At 45.3% G+C, this 22,902-nt stretch overlaps 1 protein-coding gene across 2 annotated transcripts in view; it reads left to right on the top strand.

Annotated features, from left to right (window-relative positions):
* SHB (SH2 domain containing adaptor protein B) overlaps positions 1–22,902 on the top strand; it is a 1,716,047-nt gene that overhangs the window by 1,140,522 nt on the left and 552,623 nt on the right. Inside the window, exon 3 of one of the 2 annotated variants that reach the window (XM_044060968.1) lies at positions 11,054–11,284. In XM_044060968.1, coding sequence (XP_043916903.1) covers positions 11,054–11,284 — 231 coding nt within the window. The remainder of the gene's footprint in view (positions 1–11,053; positions 11,285–22,902) is intronic. The other variant, XM_044060969.1, reaches the window with a different exon arrangement.

The following is a 22,902-nucleotide window of genomic DNA, read 5'->3' as shown; positions in this document are numbered from 1 at the left end:
TCTGGTTAAAGGCTTATAGTGCCTGCATATTTGAACTGTTTCTTACTGAAATTGGTACACCTTGTTTGCTGTAGCATAGACTAGATCCAGGCCTGCTGAATCTATTTATTTATTTATTTATTTGCAGTTGGTTTACCAGGATAGTTCATTGGGCCAAGATGAACCCATTTTCAATGGAGTCCTGGGGAGGAAAGCTCCAGTAAGAAGGTTGCAATAGGTTTTACATTAGATTACAATGTTTACAAGTGAACAAATTAGAGCAAGACATTTCATGTAGTATGGCTTGAGAAACCAGGTTGCAAGTAGGTTTTAGGTTATATTACAATATGTTCAAGTGATGCAGTTTAAAGCATAATGTTTCAAGTAGCACAGACAGGTGATGAAAGTTTCCGAAGATATAATGCTGGTAATGAAAACATTTCTATATAAGTACTGAGAGGTCCTAAATCTTGACTAAGCTTGAAAGTATGACACACAATACAATTTATAAAATGTTTGGTTAGAACAAGACGAGAGAGTATGAGTTAGGAGAGGCAGTAGATGAAGTTAGCAGAAGGGAGGGAAAAAAGAGTTTGCCAGTTTATATTATGATGGATGAGAACAGGCGCATTCCCACTGGGATATTAGGTGAGAGTGAAGAGATTTTTTGAAAGTGAAGTGGTTAGAGATGATACGAATGGATGGGGGTAGGGAGTTCCAGAGACGTGCTAGGCCATAGGATAGGAGATTTTTACCTGGGGGGTGACTAGGTTTATGCAATTCTATTAGATTTCGGTAGTTAGAACTTAGTACTCTGTTGGGTAGGTGCATTCTAAAGGCAGAGGAAAGGGATGGACAGAGAAGGGGGTTGAAAATGAGTTTATGTGCTAGAGTCAGTTGAGTGTAGGTGAGATGATTGGAAAGTTCTAGCCATTTTAGTTTGTGGAGAGAAGAACAATGGTGGCTAGATGATTTGTGGCTAGTAGCGAATTTGGCAATTTGTAACATGAGGAAAGTTGTGTTTTAAGGGAAGATTGTAGATTAGTTAAGAGTGGGGCTCTGTAGAGAAGGGAGGGGATAAGAAATGAGGTAGAGAGAGTGATTTTGATGGAGGGTGTGAGGTAACGATTTTGTCGATAGAGCATGCCTCATTTTTGATGTTTTTTTTTTTTTATATTTAGTTGTAGGTGAGAGTTGAATTTAAGCTTACTATCAATTTGGACCCCAAGTAATAGTCTCAGACACCAGTTCAAGAGATGTGTTGTTATTACTAGTGATATAAAAAGTGTTTGTATTGATGGAGGTGACTTTAGAGGGAGTGAATACCATTAATTTGGTTTTAGAGGCATTTAGTGCTAGGTGATTTCTTTTCATCCATTTTTCTGTGATTGAGAATGCATCTTGTGTAAGTTTTTGCAGTGTGGGGAGGGATGTGGCAGAACAGATAATAGTTGAATCATCTGCATATTGTATGATATTTGAGAAAGGAATAGAATTGTGGAAGTCATTTATGAATATATTAAAGAGGAGAGGACCTAGTATGGAACCTTGAGGAACTCCAGTTGGGGTAGCAAGGAAAGAAGAGGTGGCTTTTTTCCATTTTACTGATTGATATCTATTAGATAAGTAACTGGAGTAGATAAGTAACTGGAGAACCAGTTCAGAGAAGAAGAAGATAGATTAAGCTGAGAGAGTTTAGTTAGAAGAAGTTTGTGAGAGATAGTGTCAAAGGCCTTAGAAAGGTCAAGTAGGAGGGTAGAGACAATATGACCAGAGTCTCGGGCTTTGTTTACATTTTCCAGGAAGGAGAGGAGGGTTGTCATAGTGCTATGACCAGGCCTAAAACCATGCTGTGTTGGAGTTAATAGGTGATTGTCTACGAGATATGGTAGGAGTTGTAGTTGGATACATTTTTCTAGGAGTTTAGAAATGGGAGATCGGATAGCGATGGGTCGGAAATTAGTTGTATTGTTATTATTACCACCTTTATGTAAGGGTATGATGAAAGCGTTTTTCCAGATTTGGGGTACTATGCTTTCTTGGATAGAGCGGTTTATTAGGATACTAATGGGGTAGGCAATGGCTTCCGCAGCTATGCTAAGAAAGTATGATGGGATGTTGTCAGGGGCATTAGATCCTGGCTTAAGTTTTTGAAGGCTTTTTTATGGTGGATATGGGTATAGGTTTGAAAGAAAAAGGAGAGGAAGGGGTAGGGAGGGTATTAGAGAGTGATGATAGTGAAGAAGAAGAGAGTGTAGGAGTAGGAGTGCAGGTAGAAGTGTTAGTAGAGGAAGTTGAGGGTGAAATGGAAGGAGTGGTGTTGTCAGAGGATGTTGAGGTTAATTTTGAAATAGAATTTATGAAGAAAGAGTTAAATTGTGTGGCCAAATCTATGTCAGGAACACTGAGGTCTGGTCTGGGGTTGTCAATTTTGCCCGGATTGATAACGGTGGCGACTCCTTTCCAGAATTTCTGAGGGTTTGTTTTATTGCTGTTTTGGAGTATGGAGAAGTAATTTTGTCTGTCAGTGATAATAAGCTTTTTGACTATTTCTAAGTGTTTTATATTCGTTATGAATGAGGGGAGACTTATTTTTGTGGTAGAGTGCCCAGACTTTGTTTCTGCATTGCATGGTGACTAGAGTACTTTTGGATAGCCAAGGGGCAGTTTTGATTTTTATTCGCTTAGTCCGTAGAGGAACATGGTAGTCGAGAAGGTTTAAGAAGGTTGAGTTGAAGTGGGCAACAGCATTATCTAAAGGTAGAGTTTTTAGAATGTTCCAATTAATAGCTTTTAAGGAGTCTGAGAAGGTTATAGGGTTGAAGTTTTTTTGGTTGTGAGTAGTAATATAATTATGTGTTTGGTGTATGGGTGAAGGGAGTCGGTGTGTGAACGTGGGTAGGTGATCGCTAAGAGGGTCTGGAAGTGTACCATTATCAGAGAAATAATGAGGGTGGGAGACTAAAATCCAGTCTAAAATGCTGCCACTGGATAGGTTTTTTGAGGGGTGGGGTGTGGAGTTGATTAGCTGTGAGAAAATATAAAGGTTGATGTTAAGAGGGTTTGTGAGAAATTGAATGGAGGACCAATTGATATTCATGTCTCCCAGGATTATTATTTCATTAGTAATGTTAGTGGATAGCCAGAACAGGATGTCTTCGAGTGTAGTAATATTATCATTTGGGGGAATGTAAAGGGTGGCTATACGTATGTGTTTGTGTATATTAACCTGAAATAATGCTAGGAATAATTCAGCATTATTGAACTGGGGAATAGGTTTGTTATATGGAGTAACTGATAAGGAAGATGAGTATAAGAGAGCTACTCCACCTCCTTTTTATGGGTTCTGTCTTTTCTTATGATTGAGTAGTTGGGTGGTGTTATCTCAGAGTCTTTTATGTGGGGTTTTAACCAAGTTTCAGAGATGGATAGAAAGTCTGGTTTGTTGTGTGTGAGCCAGGCATGGAGATTTGGGATTTTGTTCACTATACTTTGGGAGTTTAGGGAGGTGAATAGTATGGAATTGTCTGTAGTGGATGAGATGGTGGGATCAGAATTAGGGTGAATATCTCCGGATAATAGTGTAGTAATTAAATATAGGATTGGGTTGGATAGATATTTGGACTGTTTAGAATATGGGTTAGGCTTTATTATGGTGATGAGGGGTTTGTTAGTTACTCTGGTGGTAGAATGTTTATGAAGGGTGATAAGTTTGTAAGGGAAAAATAGATGGTTGCTTATATCGTATAGGTGGGGAGATATTATGGTGTGAGAGTTTGAGGTAGGTGAGTTGAGATGGTTGGTTACATGAAAGGATTGTGAGTGATTAATATGATTGGTCTGGGTGAGGTAGTAGATATAGGATATGTTGAGGAGAAGTAAAAGCAGAATGGAGAAGGTGGAAGGTTTGGAGATCATAATGATGAAGTAGTTAAAGCTGGTTCTTGAGAGTTGGTATGTAGTTGCTGAGTAAACTATAGGTGTAAGAGTGTTGTATGTATAGAGGTGAAGCTATATTTCTAATTATTCTGATGGAGTGGAGATTTTGAGTAATCTTTGAGTATTGGTGGGGTTTGGGAGTGGGTGTTGACTGAGAAAGGAGACTAATTGGCTAGGATGGGTTTTGTAGGTGTGTTTAGTGATGACTGTTATGGGTGGGGTAAGAGAGTGGGTGTTGACAGAGATGTGAAAACTAGTTGGCTAGGTAGTGTAGTGGGTGTGGTTATGAAGGTATTAATGTAGAGGTGTTGGGGGCGGGTGGAAATTGGGGGCAGGGTAGGGGAGCAGACTGAGCCCGCAGGACGAACGGAGCGGGTAGAGCCAAGGAAGGTAGAGCGAGAACCTATCAGTGGGATGTTGGTTGGGGAAGGTAAGTACAGGGGACAAGGATTTAGAAGGATAGAATGGCCGAAGATGTTTGGAAAAAGGAGGGAGAAAAAAAAAGAAATTAGAACTTGTAGAGAATAGTAAAGCAAGTAAAGTGAGAGATGTGGGAAGTCGAGAGTAGTGGAGAGAGGGTGCCATCTAATGGACAAAAGCTAGAAGTGCACCTGTGATTTCACCAGAGTGAATTCCTTGAGCTGAGAGTGTTGAGGAGAGAAGGAGACTAGTATAACTAAGGAAGCTAGAAATATGGGGGGACTGAGTTGAGAAGGGTTTGGCTGCTGGCTTTCCTGGAAAGGGAGCGTGCTGAACCTACCAGGGTTTTAGATAAATATGGTATTACAGAGGTTTAGCAACAGTTACAGATACTTCTTTAGTTCCTTCTAGGAGAAGCTAGTTCAATTCCCATATAGGGGATGTATCATCAGAGCTTGTTTTTTAATGCTTTAGGAGTGGGCGTCCAAACCAGGTGTAGTCAGAGGGAGAGCAGGGCAAGGAAGTTCTTTAGTTCCTTCTAGGAGAAGCTAGTTCAATTCCCAGAAAGGGGATGTATCATCAGAGCTTGTTGTTTAATGCTTTAAGAGTGTGTCTAGCTTTGTTTGTTTGCTTGTTATTTCCCTGAAACGCTAATTCCACCTAAAACACGGCTTTTCAGCACTTCTGTGGATCCCTAGTGATATCTGCATTGCTTACTGTACTTATTTCCTTGTTTCACTTGAAAGAAAGTTACTGTTTGTCGTTTTTGCATTTAAGTTACCTGTAACACATTGCATTTAAGTTACCTGGCACTTGCTTACTAAAGCAATTATATAAGTCAGCACTAAAACATTAAAAGCACTACACCCTCATAAACTCCCCTTGAGTACCTTGTTCCCCATTGGCCCTTTTTTTCAACTATAAAGGAATTCCCAATACTATTCTAGCATGTCCAAAGGTCATTTGTCAATCTCCGCTCCGGTCCAGCTGGTGAATCTGGGAATCTTGAGGCAATGTTACAACTGCCTCATGTACACAGACAACCCTCTCCTCCTCCCAACAAATTCCAACACCCGTGAGAGATGCAACCATATAGCCAGACTGGAGGCTAAGCTCCCTCAACTCAGTACTGGCGTAACCAGTCAGGAGGAGAAGGAAACCACACTCACTACAATTCCAGTCTCACATAGACCTACCACGACAGCAAACCAAACACATAAACACACAAAAACATACTCAGAGGCTCTAAATAAAAATCTGCCTAAGCAGCAGAGACCTCCAAAGCAGACACCCAAGCAACCGCAACCCCAAAACAAAACACTTGCAACACATAGCTCACAAAGCCAGTGTGCCGAACAGCCACAGCCGTTAAGGCTAAACAACACACCTGATACACTTGTAATAGGTGTCTCTATCGTCAGGCACACTGACGTCCCGCTCACCAGGCCGAACAAGAAGAAGGTCACGGTGAGCTGCCTGTCGGACGCTAGGATCCGCCACATAAAACAAGCACTCAGGTCACTTCAAGGCAAGTACAAATATGACTCGGTCATTGTCCATGCTGGTGTGAATGACCTGAGACGTACCTCCCTGGACTACATGAAAAGAGACATAGAGGAGCTCTCTGAGCATGTAGCCCAGGCCGGTATGACCCTGATCTTGAGTAGCATCTTACCCTCACCAAGAATGATGCCACAATATGAAGACAAGATGATCAATTTCAACAATTGGCTTAGGTATTGGTGTCATTCAAAGGGGATCCAATGCCTGTCAGCCTGGGATGACATGCTCGACAAGCCACAATGCTTTGCTAGAGACGGCTTGCACCTGTCACCTCTGGGCTTTTGGATATTGGCAAAGGCTCTTGCTACCCCCATAGTGCCTTTTTTAGGCAAGGCTCAAAAGACAAACCCACCTCCATAGGTATCACAAGGGATAAGAAACTAAGAGTAATGCTACTCAACGCCAGAAGTCTAAACCTCAAGATGCACGCACTCGAAACTCTCCTTAGCATGGAGAACATCGATATCTGTGCAGTAACAGAAACCTGGTTCAAGGCTCCCGAGAACACCCCAGCACTACCAGGTTATACCTCATACCATGCTTTTCGGCCCCAAAACTTGGACCGAACCACAAAAGGAGGGGGAGTATCAATATTCGTCAAAGATACCCACACCTCCAGGATGGTGGCACAGCATGAAGCATCAGAGACTAACCATGTGCAACTAACAGTGGGTAAAACTGCCTTCCAGTTTATAGCCTGCAACAGACCACCCTCCCAAACCCAGGAACTCCACTCGGCCTTCCTGAGAACACTGGAAAATATGAAGGTCTCTCCAAACACCATTATATTGGGCGACTTCAACTACCCAAACATAGACTGGGAGCATTACTCTAGCTCCAGCACCCTAGCCCAAAGGTTCCTAGAATTTATAAACTCAAATGCTATGGAACAACTTGTTACCACTCCCACAAGAAGGGAAAACATACTGGACCTGATCATCACCAACATGGGGACTCTATGCTCCAGACCAGAAGTGTATCCCTCACTGGTAAGATCAGACCATAAACTAATCTCACTGGATATTCACATCCTGACTCCACCCCCTGCCCAGAAAACCACAGTGAAAAACTTCTCTAAAGCAAATTCCACACTCCTCAAAACCGAGGTGGAATACTTCAAAGCCCCCGGGCCTGTGGAAAATACTTCCCAGACCGCAGAATCCTTTATAAACGCATTCTATGAACACCTTCAGGAATGCATGGATCATGCAATCCCAAATAAAACCAAGACCCAATCCTCCAAAGGCAGACGTCCTGTCTGGTGGATCCCAGCCATAAACAAACTATACAATAGAAGGAGGAAGCTACTACATGATAGAGCAAAATCCCAAAAAGGGAAGGCATCTCTGATCAGTATTAGCAAAAAACTACGGGCACTCATAAAATCGTCTAAGGCCAGCTTCGAGAGAAAAATTGCACAAGACACTAAGGATAATCACAAGGCTTTCTTTAGTTATGTTAGGAACCTGGGTGGGAATTCCCAGATATGCTCAGAATTAGTCCAAAATGACAAAAAATACACCGAACCCACAGACATTGCCAACATCCTAGCTGACAGGTTCAGTGCAAACTCCCCTCCCCACCAAAAGGGCAAATATCTATCCCAGCAGAGTGCTGCCACCCTGACATCTCAGATGCTCAGGTAAGAGCCGCCCTCTCCAAAGCAAAAAACACAGCATCAATGGGACCAGACGGTGTCCCGGGCTGCGTCCTACATGAACTCCAAGAAGAGCTAAACCCAAACATAAAACTACTGTTCAATCTCAGCCTTACTACAGGATATGTACCCAAAGAGTGGAGTACAGCAACAGTGGTCCCTCTCCACAAAGGTGATGCCTCAACGGATCCTGGAAACTATCGCCCCATAAGCCTGACTAGCTTGGTCTGCAAAACTATGGAAAGGATCATCACGGACCTCATAAATAAAGATATCTGGGACCTACAGATACTGGATCCTACCCAGTTCGGCTTTGTTAAGGGCAGATCCTGCCTCTTAAACCTGGTCGATTTCTTTGAAACAGTCACCAAGGCCATTGACGAGGGGAAGGTGGTCCACACAGCCTACCTGGACCTCGCAAAAGCCTTCAATACAGTACCCCACTCAGGCATTATAGATAAGCTCACCAGCTTAAATATAAACCCCTATGTCACTAGATGGGTTGCAAACTGGCTCAAGGACAGAACCCACATGGTTAGAATTGCTGGAGCCATGTCAGACTCCAAACCAGTTACAATTGGCGTCAAACAAGACTCAGTCCTGGGACCTCTCTTGTTTGGTATATATTTCTCAGAGGTACAGGCCAACACGGAAGGACTGTGGCTGATCAAGTTCGCAGATGACTGCAAACTGGACACCATAATCGACTCTCCAGCCGACACAAGCATCCTCCAAAAGGGCCTCATAGAAACAGAAAACTGGTGCCAGAGCCATGGCCTTAAGCTAAACGCCAAAAAGTGTATAGTCATCCCCTTTGGCAAAAACAAAGTGCCCACAAATTACCACATAAGTGGTAATCCATTAAGTACAGAAGAAGTAATTAAGGACCTGAGGACCCAAGTTGATAGCAATCTCTCATTTGACAACCACATGGCCAAAGTGGTTAGAAAAACATTTTAAATAGCCCACCTAATCATGAAGGGATTCACATCTAGATCAGGGGAGGTCATCGTGCCTCTTTACTCATCCCCTTATCAGGCCCATAATTGAGTACAATGCTCCTTTTGGGATGTACCTTACCAGACACCTGCAGCAACTGGAAAGACCCCAAAAGTACCTCACCAAGAGGATCAAAGGGCTCAAACAGATGCCATATGCTGCCCGGTTAAAGAAACTCCAGCTCTACTCAGTCGCATACCACCTGCTCAGAGGCGGTCTGTGCCTGACGTATAAAGCCATGTCCAACCCAGAATTAATGGACATACTGCACCTCAGAAAATCCAAATCCCATCGAGCTACACGCTCGAGAGACTTGAACCTCAGCACTGAAATAAATAGGACATGCTGGAGGGACAGATTCATAACCCAGAGGCTCCCTTCACTCTGGAATAAAATCCCAGTCCAGGTTAGGCAGAGTCCCTCATTGACTCTCTTCAAGAGGAATCTTGTTGAGTGGATGGGAGATCGTAGGTTTACCCTGGGTATCACTTCTGTGTCACTATTAGACAGAGGCACAGTATACTAACCTCGAAAAAGGGCATAGCAAAATTAATTTAAAATGGGTGGTGAAAGCCAAACACACTCTGGCTAGGCTTATAAATGCCCTAGGGCAGATAGCCTAGTATGAACCTATGAACCTGTAAGAACTGATGTTTCACATTCATTCTTTTTGTTTGTTTTGAATGCCATGGATTCATAGATGTCTGCATCCTTATTCATTTTTTATAGGTTTTGATAATTATGCATAATGTATGGAATACATGAAGGACTTGAAGTTAATCACACAGTTGACTCACCTAGCAACTGAGACAGCTATTTACTTGTGGCAAAGTCACAGCACTTGCTTCTTAATTTATAGCTTATGGACCACTTCACATAAAAATAAATAAAATCGGCTTTGGGAAATAAGTCTTCTCAGCAGGCTTAGCCAGTAGGAATTCTTTCCACTGTCTTAGTGAGAGCTGTTAAATGATTTATTGACCGTTTCACAGGACAGTGTAACACTGTGACCCACGTTAACTTTGTGGTTACTCTCTTTCTCTAGTTACTATGAGGCCTGCCTATAGTCCACTGTACTCTTATTAAATATATGTTATTGGACTATAATTGATCATATTAACTGTGATCTTGACAGAAGCAGTTAGTCCCAACTGCAAAAGCAACCCCCTTGCTTGCATAAACTTTGGAAAATGTCTGTTGGGTTCAGTTTGTTTGTGTCTTTTGGCTTTTCCTGGTTAGGGGTCGCCACAGCTGAACTCCGGTCCGCTAATGATTGGCAGTAGATTTTTACGTACTGGCTTGCCGGGCCTAACGCACAACCTTCAACGAAGGACCGCCCATTCACGCATGTCGCTACACAGAAGACGTCAGTACTGGTGTTAATTTGTTGGGGAGGATTTGTTTTATGTGGCTAGTTGGAAGAAGGCAACACCTCTCCCTGAAGCTTAAAGGGCAACTCCATTCTCCAGTGTAGTTAAACTTACTCTAGAGTTGAATGTTTCTCCCTGTAATATTACTAAGAAGCCCTTCAAGTACATTTTAGTGTCTTCAGTTACATTTTCCCTCACAATAGGTCATGATAGCCTCATTTTTTTTGTTCAGTTCTTGCATTTTTTTTTCAGAAAAGATGACACATTTTCTATAGCGTTGTTACATCCTGAGACTTGTCTTGCTGAGGCAATAAAGTGCTATGGAGCACACACAACACTAGCATGAAACTTGATTATGAAACTTGATTCCCAAAGAATTAGGTGTTGGAGAAATTCTGCATATGAAAAACAGGGTGAGTTATAGTGCAGTACTACATAAACTCACATGCTCTACCATTTTGGGCCAGTAACGTGTTGCTTTTATCCATTTAACCGTCAAAAGTTTAAGGTATTTTTTTTATCTTCCTGACCAGTTCTTTTAAGTTACAGCTGTTGGGCACAGATGATTGGAAAGTGCTTCTAGATTTGCCCGAGAGCTTTAACACCTAAGCAGGAGGGGTTGGGACTGCTTTTTCCACTAGGGTTATCCTGTATGCGGTGACAGGCTTCATTACTTTACCACATTTTAGTTGTTAAAAGTATTAAACTTCTTACTGCTGTATAATTTTTCATAGAACATATTTGCTTTTACAAAGCACTTGTGTAGTTTTATTAAATGTAATTGGCTCAATTGTGCAGAAATATAGTACTTGCACATCATAGTTCCACCTTGTAATTTCCTGCGCAGTACTTAAATGAAACTTGCTGATAATACAGAATTTTAACCCTGCAGGTGTTGTTTTCAGCTACTTAATAGTGTATGTTCTTAAGTGGGAGCACCTGCCTGATAACATAATTTTTGTGCATGAAAGTAGTTTATTGCTTCTTTGCTTTTCAAAACACACACTGCACAATGATGATGTGGGGGCACAGCCTGATAGGCATTTTATTTAAACAGAAAGTGATTGTCTAAAACTCAGCGGAATAAACAGTATCCTTATAAATTCCATTTTCACCCCAAATTCAGTTCTTTCATTTATAGAAATTCAAAGACAAGAAAATCAGAAGCTCCAGCAAAAGAACATTCAGTTGTACGACACACCTTATGAACCTGAAGGCAGTGGAGTAGATTCAGACTCTGAGAGTATAGTTAATCAACGCTTGCGGGAAAGCAGGTTGCCACAAGATGATGATAGGCCTGCAGATGAATACGACCAGCCTTGGGAATGGAACAAAGTGACTATTCCAGCCTTAGCAGGTAAGGTGCATGAATCATAACTAGACATATTACAATTTTTCTGTTACTCATAACAGCTTCTGGCTTTTATTTTCTTCAGAATGTAAAAACATGAATCATATTAAAAACACAAGATCTGAAGTAGTTAACTTCATTTGTTCATCAACCTGTGGGTATCGGATCCATATTGGATCCGAGCCGGCAGCTTTAAACAGCTAAGATCTGAGCTCCAAGCTCCTCCCCTTACCCACAATCTACTGCAATCCCTCTCTGACCCCAGATCTCGTTTGCCGCGGTTGAATCAGCAGCTTAGAACGAGTTCCAGGCGTGGGAGTTAGTCGTTTTGTGAGAAAAATCTTATTATCTACCCTTTTTTTCCCGTAGTTAAATTACTGTTGTGTGTGTTGCTCCCTACTTAGAATTTTAGTTATAAAATTTGTTAACTGTTTTATTTAGTGTAGTTTAATTTCCTCCCCGTGTGTGTGTGAAGGTGTGTGCTTGGGCCTTGTGTGTTTTTTTAGTCAGACTATGTCTGAGGCCCCAAAAACCTTCTCCAAATGCACCGTGTGTGGCCATAAGCTATCCCCAGCCGATGGCCACACTCGGTGTGTTATCTGCCTTGGGGTTGACCACCTCTCCTCAGGCTGCACTATTTGAGCAGCCTTCAACCCCAGGGCCCTAAAGGACAGGAGGTCGAAGTTGATTCTGGCGGGACTTCTGCTCCCGGACTCGACTTCGACCTCCTCTCCCTCGGTGGCACCTGCCGCGGCCACGGCAGTGCCTCCTTCTACCCCTGCTCCCCTGGCCGGGACTCATCCTCCCACCTTAGGCCAGGAGGAGAGGGAAGCAAGGCGGGAGAGGAAAAAAGAGATACATCACAAGTGGCGGGCCGAGTATTTTCTCCTCGGCTCTGCCGGCTAAACAAGCAGCCTCTCCCAGGGCTTCCGGGCCTTCTCCTTCCGGCTCCATTCACTTTGTTTCTCCCCGGAGCTGGAGGAGGAGACCCAGTCGCCTTCGAGGTCATCGAGGCGGCACTCCCGGCCCGCCTCAGTGGCCTCTTCTAGGTCCACCCGAAACTTGTCCGATGCAGATATGGACCGGATGATGCATATGTTCCTCCAGGCCCAGCTGCAGATGGGAGTGCTCCTGCCCCCCCCCCCTCCGGGGGGGAGCTCGACCCCCTTTTTCTCCCCGATCGCTCCTTCTCCAACCCACTTCCGGGGTTCGGAGCCTTAGGATCTGAGTTGCATAGGAGCCGGGGGGTAGGTTCGGTGCCAATAGTACCTCATACTTTGGCACCGACCGCACCCTCGAGTTTGTCGGGTCCCTTTTCGGATCCAAGCTCTTGGAGCGGAGCCGAGAGCTGAGCTTCGGATCTGGAGGGGTCAGTGTGTCTTCGGCTCTGTCTCAGTCGGAGCATACTGGCCCTTCGGATCCAATTGCTTCGGCGCCGGCTCTGATCCACACATCGGATCCGGGGGAACTGCTTTCGGATCCAAGGGAAAGCAGTTCTCCTTTGGCGTTTGATGTGGTGGAGAGGGTATTGTCGAGGGATTCGAGGCCCCAGGCTCCTTCTACGGTTCCACCCTGCACTCTCTCTCAGACGGGCCTACCTTCCATCACCCGGCCCCAGGGACAGCTGTGCCTACGTCCCAGATGGTTCCCTTGGAGGAACAAGATGTGGTTGATGAGGCCTCTTCGGACAGCCCCCCCCGAGGAGGTTCCTCACAAACGTAAGTGCAAGAGGAGGCACTTGGACTCACTTGAGTCCTTGACGGAGGACACAGATTTAGAGGAAGGGGAAGGTTCCCCAAGGTCACCACCCGAAGACATCTCCTTCGGAGACATTACGGAAATGTTACCCATTAGAGGGGGTGGTCTGCCCAAAAACCTTCCTCTGATGAGTCTGTGTTTCTGGAGGCGTTTGACGCAGGCCCATCTACCTCTTGGGTGTCCCCTTCCGCCGATCCCCTGGTAGATCCGATTACTACCAGGACATGGAAGGAACAGGACACTGTGGAGCCCATTCCTAAGAGACCAGATAAAATCCTCAGTCCCCCCACAGATAGGACAGTTTGGAGCAAGGGTGCTCCAGTAGATGCCATGTTGGTGGCGGCCACCACCAAGAAGGAACTAGCCCAGGAGAGTTCCTCGGTCCACCCTCCCGACAAGGAGTCTCGGACGATGGACCGCCTGGGGAAATGGATGTTCGCTTCAGCTATCTTCTCCGTAAGGTCGCTGAATTATATGGCACACGTGATACGACTCCAGCGGGATTTCATCAAAGAATACACCTGGTCGCCCCCAGAGTCCATGTCGGCTGAGGATAAGAAGTTATTCTCAGCTTGAATGGCCACTCTTAAGTCCATTTCAAACACCCCTATGCGGCTCCTTTCCCATGCTATGGAAGGAGCCGCTAGAGCTAGCAGAGCGGGCATTGGCTTACGGCGACATGCTTGGCTCCGCCTTTGCGATTTTGTGGAACCCTTCAAGGTGTTCTTCGCAAATGCCCCATTTGACAGTTCTTCGCTGTTTGGCAAGACCGTCCACAACACGCTGGTCCAGAGCGAGAAAGATGGGAAGACATCTGCTGAGTCCACTTCTTGGCTCCCCAGAGGTCCTTCTCCAGGAACCAAAGGGGACAAAAGATGTCGTTCCGGAAGTCTCAACAGTCCCGTTTCGCTCCAGACCCCTCGTCCTTCAGAGGCAGAGGAGGACAGGGTGGACGCCGGCCCAGAGGCAGAGGGGGACAGAAGAATTTCGGGTCGAGAGAACCCTTTTCTGATCGGTCCGCGCAGCAGCCTTGAAGGGTTACCCAACTGTTCCACTCTGGAGGCAGTCCAGGGAGGGGGGGGGGCTTCTCAAGGCACCTAGCAGATTGGGAGTCCATTACAACAGATTGCTGGGTGCTTCGCATCATATCCAGAGGTTACAAAATTCCCTTTCTGTATCCCCCTCCCAGACCCCGGAGCCTCCCCGATGTTCCACCCAATCAAAGGGAGGCAGCAGCCGCAGAAATAAACCAGCTGCTAGAAAAAAAAGCGATCCAGCACGTCCCCCGAGACCAATCCGGATCGGGCTTTTACTCCAGGTTCTTTCTGGTGCCAAAAAAGACGGGGGACTTAAGGCCAATCCTTGACCTGTCCTTTCTAAACCTGTCAGTGGCCAAAGAGAAATTCCGGATGGTCACCATTCAATCCATTTTCCCACTCTTACAGGAGACTGACTGGATGGGCTCAGTAGACCTCAAGGATGCATACTACCACATTTTGATGGACAGACGATCCAGAAGGTTTCTCCGCTTCCGGCTAGGAGCCAAGCCACTACCAGTTCAGGGCCCTTCCCTTTGGTCTCACCACAGCCCCAGAGTGTTCACCAAAGTTTTGGCAGTTGTAGCGGCCCACCTGAGACTCCAGGGGATACAGATGTTCATCGTGTTTCACTGTTGCAGTCATCACTGTAGGGTTCTTCCTGCCAGCAGGCAGTCCTCGGTCAGCCAGAATCCCAAAGTCTGGGTCCGGCGTCGGCTGTTCAGCCATGCTCCCTGACGTCAGAGTGCCAGGAGTACAAAGCTGCCAGCTGACACCATGTTCTCCAGTCTTTCTTGCCGTGCGGTGGAAGCAGTTCACAAGTGCCGGTCGGCTGACTCCTGATATTTAATGTGCTTCATTCCGAAGACTTTCTTCTTCTTCTCAAAGCTAAGTACCCCGTTGGGGAAACTTTTTTCTTGCTCCAGTCCGATGTCAGAAAAAGTTAATAATTGTATTTCTTGTGGGAAGCAAATACCTCATAAGGATTTCCACTCTTACTGTATTCCTTGTTTAGGCCCTGACCATGACGTAGCTAGTTGTCGGTTTTGTGCTAGATTTAACCAACGTACTATTAAGCGGAGATACGATTTTGCTTTTCACTACTTTGGCAGGTGATTTAATTACAATATGTAGTAGGACACGCTTCCGACTACTGAAGTTCACAAATGACGCAAGGATAAAGACAGGCCTCCGAGATCCAAATCAGACGACGGTTTACAAGCGGAGCCAGCTCCAGGTTCGGCCATCGTCAGTGAGGTGCTTTCGCAGCCCCTGTCGTCGGCCATTACATAACTGATTGCCGAAACGGACTCCCACGAGGAGCCAACTAGGCCTTTGAGTACTACAGGTGCAGGACCTTCGGACAATGCTCCCTCGGATGGGTCCGGAGCCGCTATGCAGGTACCGGCTTCCGAGGGGGTTTTCAGGCCTACACAGCTTCAAATAAAGGCAAAGACAAAGGTGAAGACTCCTTCTAAATCAAAGACTCCAGCCCAGGCCTCCTCTGATTCGGGACCCAGGTCTCAGAAACAAATGCTTAAAATGGTGGAGGACTTACTAACTATGATTAGGGGTTCACATCCCCCTCCAGACAAAAGGCCAAGGCAAGAATTGGATTATGAATCCTCTGATCAGGCATCTGTTTCTTCAGTGTCTTCCTCTGAACAGGAATATACTTTCCCACCTTATGAGGATTCTGATGCTGAGGAATCCATTTCTTCAGCTTCTCCCCCTGAGGATTTTTCTTTTGGGGAAAGTTTACATGACATGAGGGAACATTTTCACTGGGAAGGGCAGGAGTACTCTGAATCTAAGAGAAGACTTGGGGATTTCCTTCTTCCCCAACACAGACCCCTGGCTATTCCTCCTATTTTGGATATTTTGGATGATGTTTTTTTCTGAGGCTAATTTAACTCCTGACTCTTTTCCTCCAGCCCCTGCAAAGCCTGACCGATATTACAGGGTCCCTGACTCCCACCAATTCCTTTATAAAAATCCTACTGCTGATCCAGAAACCATTTCTCAGGGTCCTAAGGGGGTTAAGGCTTCCTCTGCCAAAAACCCTATTCCGTCAGATAAGGATTCTAGAGCTTTGGAGAGATGGGGCAAAAAAGTGTATACTTCTGCTACTTTATCCATTGGGGCTTTAAATTGTCAATTTCATATGCTAAAATATCAGCAATTCCTGCTGTCTGTTATGAAACAAAAGCTAGGTTCCATTTCTGCATGTGCAGATAATAAGGAATTACATGATTTGATGCATGCTACTGAGTAGGTGGGTAAGCATGGCTTACACTGTGGTTCTGATGCCTTGGAGGCTTCATGCAGGGCGGCTGCCACTGGCACAGTCATTAGAAGGCATGCTTGGTTAAAGGAACAAAACTTGCCTGATCAAGTGAAAGCAAAGTTACTGGATGCTCCTGTTCAGCATAATGTTTTGTTTGGATCTAAGGCTGAAGAAGTGATAAAGAAAATGGAGGATAAGGCAAAATCCATGCAAACAGTTAAGGATTTCTTACAAGTTCAGCCCCAAAGATTTAGCAGAAATTGGCCAACTAAAAATTGGTCCTTTCCCGGCTCGGACAGGCCTCAGAGGGGTAGATATAGGCGCTCTAGAGGGAGGGCCCAAGCACAGACCTAGACAGTGGAGTGCTTCCACCCCCAGGGGTGGAGAGGACAGGCCTCAATCGTACAGAAAACAGGCTCAATGACTCCCCTTGCATGGCTCCAGGAACCTCTCTCCTGGAAGCCCCTCTAGGAGGAAAACTCTCTCTTTTTCACCAAAACTGGACTTTCATAACCCAAGACAAGTGGGTTCTGGATGTAGTTTCAAGAGGTTACAGATTCCACTTTCATACCTTGCCAAGACCAAGCGGTTGGCCAGATCTACCAAAACACCAGTGGGCAGAGGCATTAAACCAGGTGAGTTCCCTCATGGCTATGAGGGCCATAGAACTGGTTCCACAATCAGAGACAGGGCAAGGCTTTTACTCAAGGCTCTTTCTAGATCCCAGAAAACAAAATTCCTGGAGATCCATTCTGGATCTGTCAGTCTTAAATACTTTCCTGGAGATACCAAAGTTCAAGATGCTTACTCTGTAGCAGCTCCTGCCAATGTTGAACAAAAATGCATGGATGGTGACACTGGATTTAAAGGAGGCTTACCTACACATGCATCCCTATCAGACAGGAGTGCAGAAAATACCTCAGGTTCAAGGCCGGCTCAAAACATTACCAATTCTCTGCGCTGCCCTTTGGCTTGTCTACTGCGCCCAGGGTCTTCACCAAGTGCCTGGCACCAGTAGTAGCTTACTGCAGACTCAAGGGAATTGAGATTTACCTTTATCAGGACGACTGCCTTATTCAAGCAGACAGCAAGGATGTCCTACTCAAGCACCTGGAATTTGTTCAAAATCTACTCAGGTATCTGGGATTGACTGTGAACATAAAAAAGTCAAGTTTGACACCCACACAACAGATAACTTTTCTGGGTGCTCTCCTAAACACAACAACCCAGATGGCATTCCTGACATCCGAAAAAAACAACTTCAGCTGGCTTCAACTTTCAAAACCCTGGCGTTAATGTCTCAGCTAACTGCAAGGAAATTCTGCAGGCTTTGGGTTACATGGCCTCCTGCATCCTCCTCATACCATATGCAAGACTGCATATGAGAAAAATACAATGGTACCTAAAAAGTGTATGGTCCCAGCATTGCCACAGTCTAGACACACACATTGCTGTCTTGCCTTGCCTGCAAAAGGAATTCCATTGGTGGACCATGGCATGTCTTCAAAACAAAGGGAAAGCCTTCAGTCTGCCTCCAGCCAGCCAAGTGTTAACCACGGACGCCTTGGATTACGCATGGGGAGCCCACTTGCAGGGGAAAGGTCTGCAAGGTTTTTGGACAGAGGATCAAAAGCACCTTCATATCAATTTAAAAGAGATGCTAGCTGTACAGAATGCCCTGTTGGCTTTCAGGGATCTTCTACAACCAGGACAACACTGATTCGGACAGACAACACCACAGTTATGTGGTACATAAACAAGCAAGGGGGTTCACACTCCTACCCCCTTTGCAGACTAGCCATGACTCTATGGAACACAGCTCTAGCTTGCAAAGTGGATCTACAAGCTCAGTTCCTGCCAGGGAAACAAAATATTCTGACAGACAGCCTGAGCAGGAACCTGTCAGACCCACACGAGTGGATGCTAGACACCCAAATATTCAAGATGGTTACAGAAACCTGGGGCTGCCCGGACATAGACCTATTTGCATCCCACCTCAACTACCAGCTACAGAATTTTTGCACAAGGACATGTCACAAGCTAGCATGGAAAGTGGATGCTCTCTCATTCAGTTGGGGGAACCTCTCGGGGTATGCTTTTCCTCCACTACCTCTTCTTCCACGGGTGTTAATAAAGATAAAGCAGGACAAACCCAAGATGATTTTACTGGCCCCAAATTGGCCTCGTCAATTTTGGTACTCAACACTGATGAATCTATCCCAGGAGTCCCCTTGGATTCTACCTCAGATTCCAAATCTTTTGTCCCAACACCAGGGCCAGGTTCTGCACTCTCATATCAAAACTCTCAGCCTGGCAGCCTGGCGCATCCAGGGTCTATGATTTATCCTACCCTTCCCAAACAGGTCATGGATGTCATCGTAGAAGCCAGACAGCCTAGCACTAGAAAATCTTATGAAGGTAAATGGAAGAGATTTTGCACATGGATGCATGCTCAGGATTCGGATCCTCTCATTCCTAATATCCCTTTGATTTTACATTACCTGACAGACATGTTACACAAGGGTTTATCCTTCTCCTCCATAAAAATACATGCCTCCGCTAACTCTGCACATTACAATACAGATCCTCCAATCTTTTTCCATCCACTTCTGAAACAATATCTCAGAGGAGCAAAGAATTGAAGGCCCCCTAGAGCACCACCCATACCTGCCTGGGACCTCAACTATGTTCTGGAAAAACTTACTCTGCCTCCTTTTGAGCCTGCTGCCACATCTGATATTAAGTACTTATCATTGAAGACGGCTATCCTACTGGCTGTGACTTCAGCCAGGAGAGTCTCAGAGTTACAAGCACTCATGGCTGTGGAACCTTATATTATTTTTCATCAAGATAGGGTGTCGTTAAGGACTAATCCTACTTTCATGCCTAAAGTGGTTTCTAAAGTGGCTTTAAACCAAACTATTCACCTGCCAACTTTTTTCACTAATCCACAAAATAAGGGGGAAAGGATCTTGCATTCCTTGGACGTGCACAGGCAGCTTCGTTTTTACCTGGACAGGACCAAGAATATCAGGAAAACAGACCAATTGTTTGTTTCTTATGCAGGAAATTCCCAAGGCAAAGCTATTTCAAAACAGACCATTTCTTAATGGATTGCTCATGGAATCAGATTTTGTTACTCTCATCATGTTAAGCAAATCCCAGGAAAAATTAGGACTCACTCTACCAGAGCTGCTGCTACTTCAGCTGCCTTTCTCAGGGGAGTACCTACCAAAGACATTTTGGAAGCTGCAACTTGGAGTTCAGTGCATACTTTCTCTAAGCACTATAATCTCCCTCTTTATTCTAAGTCTAGGGCAGGCTTTGCTTCTGCAGTCTTGCAGGGCCTTCTAGCTGCCCCTTCTACTCTATAACCACCACCCCTTTTCTCAGCTTTGGGATTCAACCCTACAGTGATGACTGCAACAGTGAAACACAATGAATATAATACAGTTGTGTACACTTACCGTAAATGTAGATGTTCGAGTGTCTTCACTGTTGCAGTCTGGGTTACCCACCCTCCTGTCCCCTCTTATGCTTTTATTAGAGTGGTTTCCTACTTCACCCTTCTTCTGAGGTGTATTTGCTACAGGGTATGGGGTTTGTGGTATGTTACCTTTTTGTTTTACTATTAGCCTTCACTTTTGGGCACCTGACATATGGGACAAGAAAAACTGGAGAACATGGCGTCGACTGGCAGCTTTGTACTCCTGGCGCTCTGACGTCAGGGAGCATGACTAAACAGCCGACGCCGGACCCAGACTTTGGGAATCTGGCCGACCGAGGACTGCCTGCCGGCAGGAAGAACCGTACAGTGATGATTGCAACAGTGAAGACACTCTAACATCTACATTTATGGTAAGTGTACACAACTGTACTGTCTTCCCATACCTGGACGACTGGCTCCTGACCGCCCCCACCAGGCATCTACTATGTTCAGCCAGAAATTACTTCCTTCACTTGGCCTCCCGGCTGGGAATCACAATCAACCTCAAGAAATCTTCCCTTCAACCAAACCAGATCTTCGACTTCATAGGAAGCCAGGTTAGACACAAAGCTATTGAAAGTCTTCTTAACTCCGGACCAGCTTCGAACTCTGAAGCTCTACGTACTGGCCCTTCTACAATCCTCGGCTCCTCCAGCGGAATTGGTTCTGAGGTCTAAGTTCCATGGCGGCAACAATCAATCTGCTACCTTTAGCGCGCTTGAACATGAGGATACTTCAATGGCCCTTGCAGGTTCCATGGCCCATCCTGCAACATCCACTGAGTTCTCCCATTTCCCTCAGCAGGATTTGCAGGAAATCCCTGCTCTGGTGGATCCAGTCCCCTGACCTCCAGAAAGGGTGTCCCTTTTCTATGTCTCCTCCTCTAGCCATGGTGACCACGGATGCTTCTCGCCTAGGGTGGGAGGGGGGGCACTGTAAGGGCAGAACCGTCCAAGGCACCTGGAACCCATTCAGAGACCTTGTTGCATATCAATATCCTAGAGATGAGAGCGGTGCTTTTAGCGTTGCAAGCACTCCAGGCCCTTCTTCCCTTAGGGACAGTTGCAATTCAGACAGACAACATGTCAGTGGTCTGGTATATCAATAAATGGGGGAGGGGGATCCAGATCCTATCCACTTTGTCGAGAGGCCATGAGAGTTTGGGAATGGGCGATCTCCACCAACCGCTTTCTCATAGCGACACACATTCCGGGTCGGTCAAACATTTTGGCAGACAGGCTGAGTCGAACCATCCTTTCATCGTACGAGTGGTCTCTGATCCCTAGAATAGCGAAGCAAATCTTCCTCAAGTGGAGTCAACCTTGCTGCGATCTCTTCGTGTCTCCGAACGCAAAGTGCAGCGACTACTTTGCTCTAATTCCCCCATCAGGGGAATCCCCCAGAGATGCTCTGGTGCATGTTTGGCCATCCAGTCTACTTTATGCTTATCCCCCTCTTCCCCTAATGCTAAAATTCTTACAGAAAGCTCGTCGGTTGGGGAGCAGAGTCATCCTCATAGCCCCATTCTGGCCTCGTCAAACATGGTTCCCATGCCTATGGTCTCATCTAGTGAATCCTCCATGGATTCTAGATCCCACCCCAGATCTGATCTATCACCCACTAGGATTATCAACCCTGAATCTGGACAACCTCAAGCTCACAGCTTGGTTGATCCAGTTCCAGTAATAGCTAGGATTCCCGGTATCTCGTCCTCTGTTAAGGCTATTTTAGTAGCTGCTCATAAACCTTCTACGAGAAAGGTTTATAACAGCAAATGGAAAAGCTTTACAATCTGGGCGGAGCATAGAAAATTGCATCCCTTTACAGCTCCAATACCAGCAGTGTTAGAATTTTTGTCAACTTTATTCGACCAAGGTGCTAGCTCTTCTACGGTCAAAGTCCAATTAGCCACTATTTCCCATTATCATGTGGGAAGTGATCTCGGTTCCTTAGCCTCTTCCAAATTATGTAAGACTTTCTTAAAAAGCACTTTCCTCTTAAGGCCTCCGGTTAGTCCCTCCATGGGATTTAACCCTTGCTCTCCAGTCTCTGACGGACCATCCGTTTGAACCTGCAGCTTCGGTGGATCTAAAATATTTATCTTGGAAGACTGCCTTTCTCATCGCTATCACTTCAGCTAGAAGGGTTTCAGAACTTCAAGCCCTTTGCGCCAAACCTCCTTACTTGGTCTTCCATAAAGATAGAGTTTCCCTCAGGACCAATCCCTCCTTTCTACCCAAAGTTGCTTCTGAGCCCAATATCAATCAATCTATTAATTTACCAGTTTTCTTTCCAAATTATCAAAACAGGGGTGAATACAAACTACATTCTCTGGACGTACACAGGCAATTGAGATTCTACTTGCACAGGACCGTTGAACATAGGAAATCTGAACAACTCTTTGTATCCTTTAAAAATCCTCTTTGAGCAAGCCAGTATCAAAAGTTACAATGTCCGGATGGATTTCCCAATGTATACTTCTGGCATATAAGAATTCTGGCCGGCCTGAACCTGAAGGAGCCTACGCTGATTCTACCCAATCAATTTCCACTTCTGCTGCTTTTTGCTCCAGAGTGTCCTTTGATGACATTTGTTCAGCAGCCACTTGGGCTTCATCCCATACTTTCATTAACCATTACAAGTTGGATATCATTTCCAGAGGGAGAGCATCCTTCGGCTCTGCAGTGCTCCGGAATATCCTTCCATGAGGACCTCCCAAGTTTGGGTAGCTGGGGACTCTGTCCCACAGGTTAATGAACAAATGAAGTTAACTACTTCAGATAAAGAAGTTATGTACTCACCATAACGTTCCATCTGAGTAGGTAAACTTCATTTGTCAGCAACCACCCCCCCTCCATCCCCCTAACCTATAGTGCGTCCTAGAAGGATGTCTTGTCCTTTTCTCCGGATAACACCTGGTTAGGATGTGCAGGTGATCCTTTGTTTTGTAATGTTCTGTGTTACTATAGCAAACTCAATCTGAGGTCAGAGAGGGATGGCAGGGTTTTATGGGTAAGGGTAGGAGCTTGGAGCTCAGATCTTAGCTGTTTGAAGC

Source organism: Protopterus annectens, chromosome 2.part0 (genome assembly GCF_019279795.1).
Source record: "Protopterus annectens isolate FY-2018-M chromosome 2.part0, PAN1.0, whole genome shotgun sequence".
Taxonomy (NCBI): domain Eukaryota; kingdom Metazoa; phylum Chordata; order Ceratodontiformes; family Protopteridae; genus Protopterus; species Protopterus annectens.
Note: the sequence above shows the minus strand (reverse complement) of the source record. Positions and strands in the feature narration are given on the sequence as shown.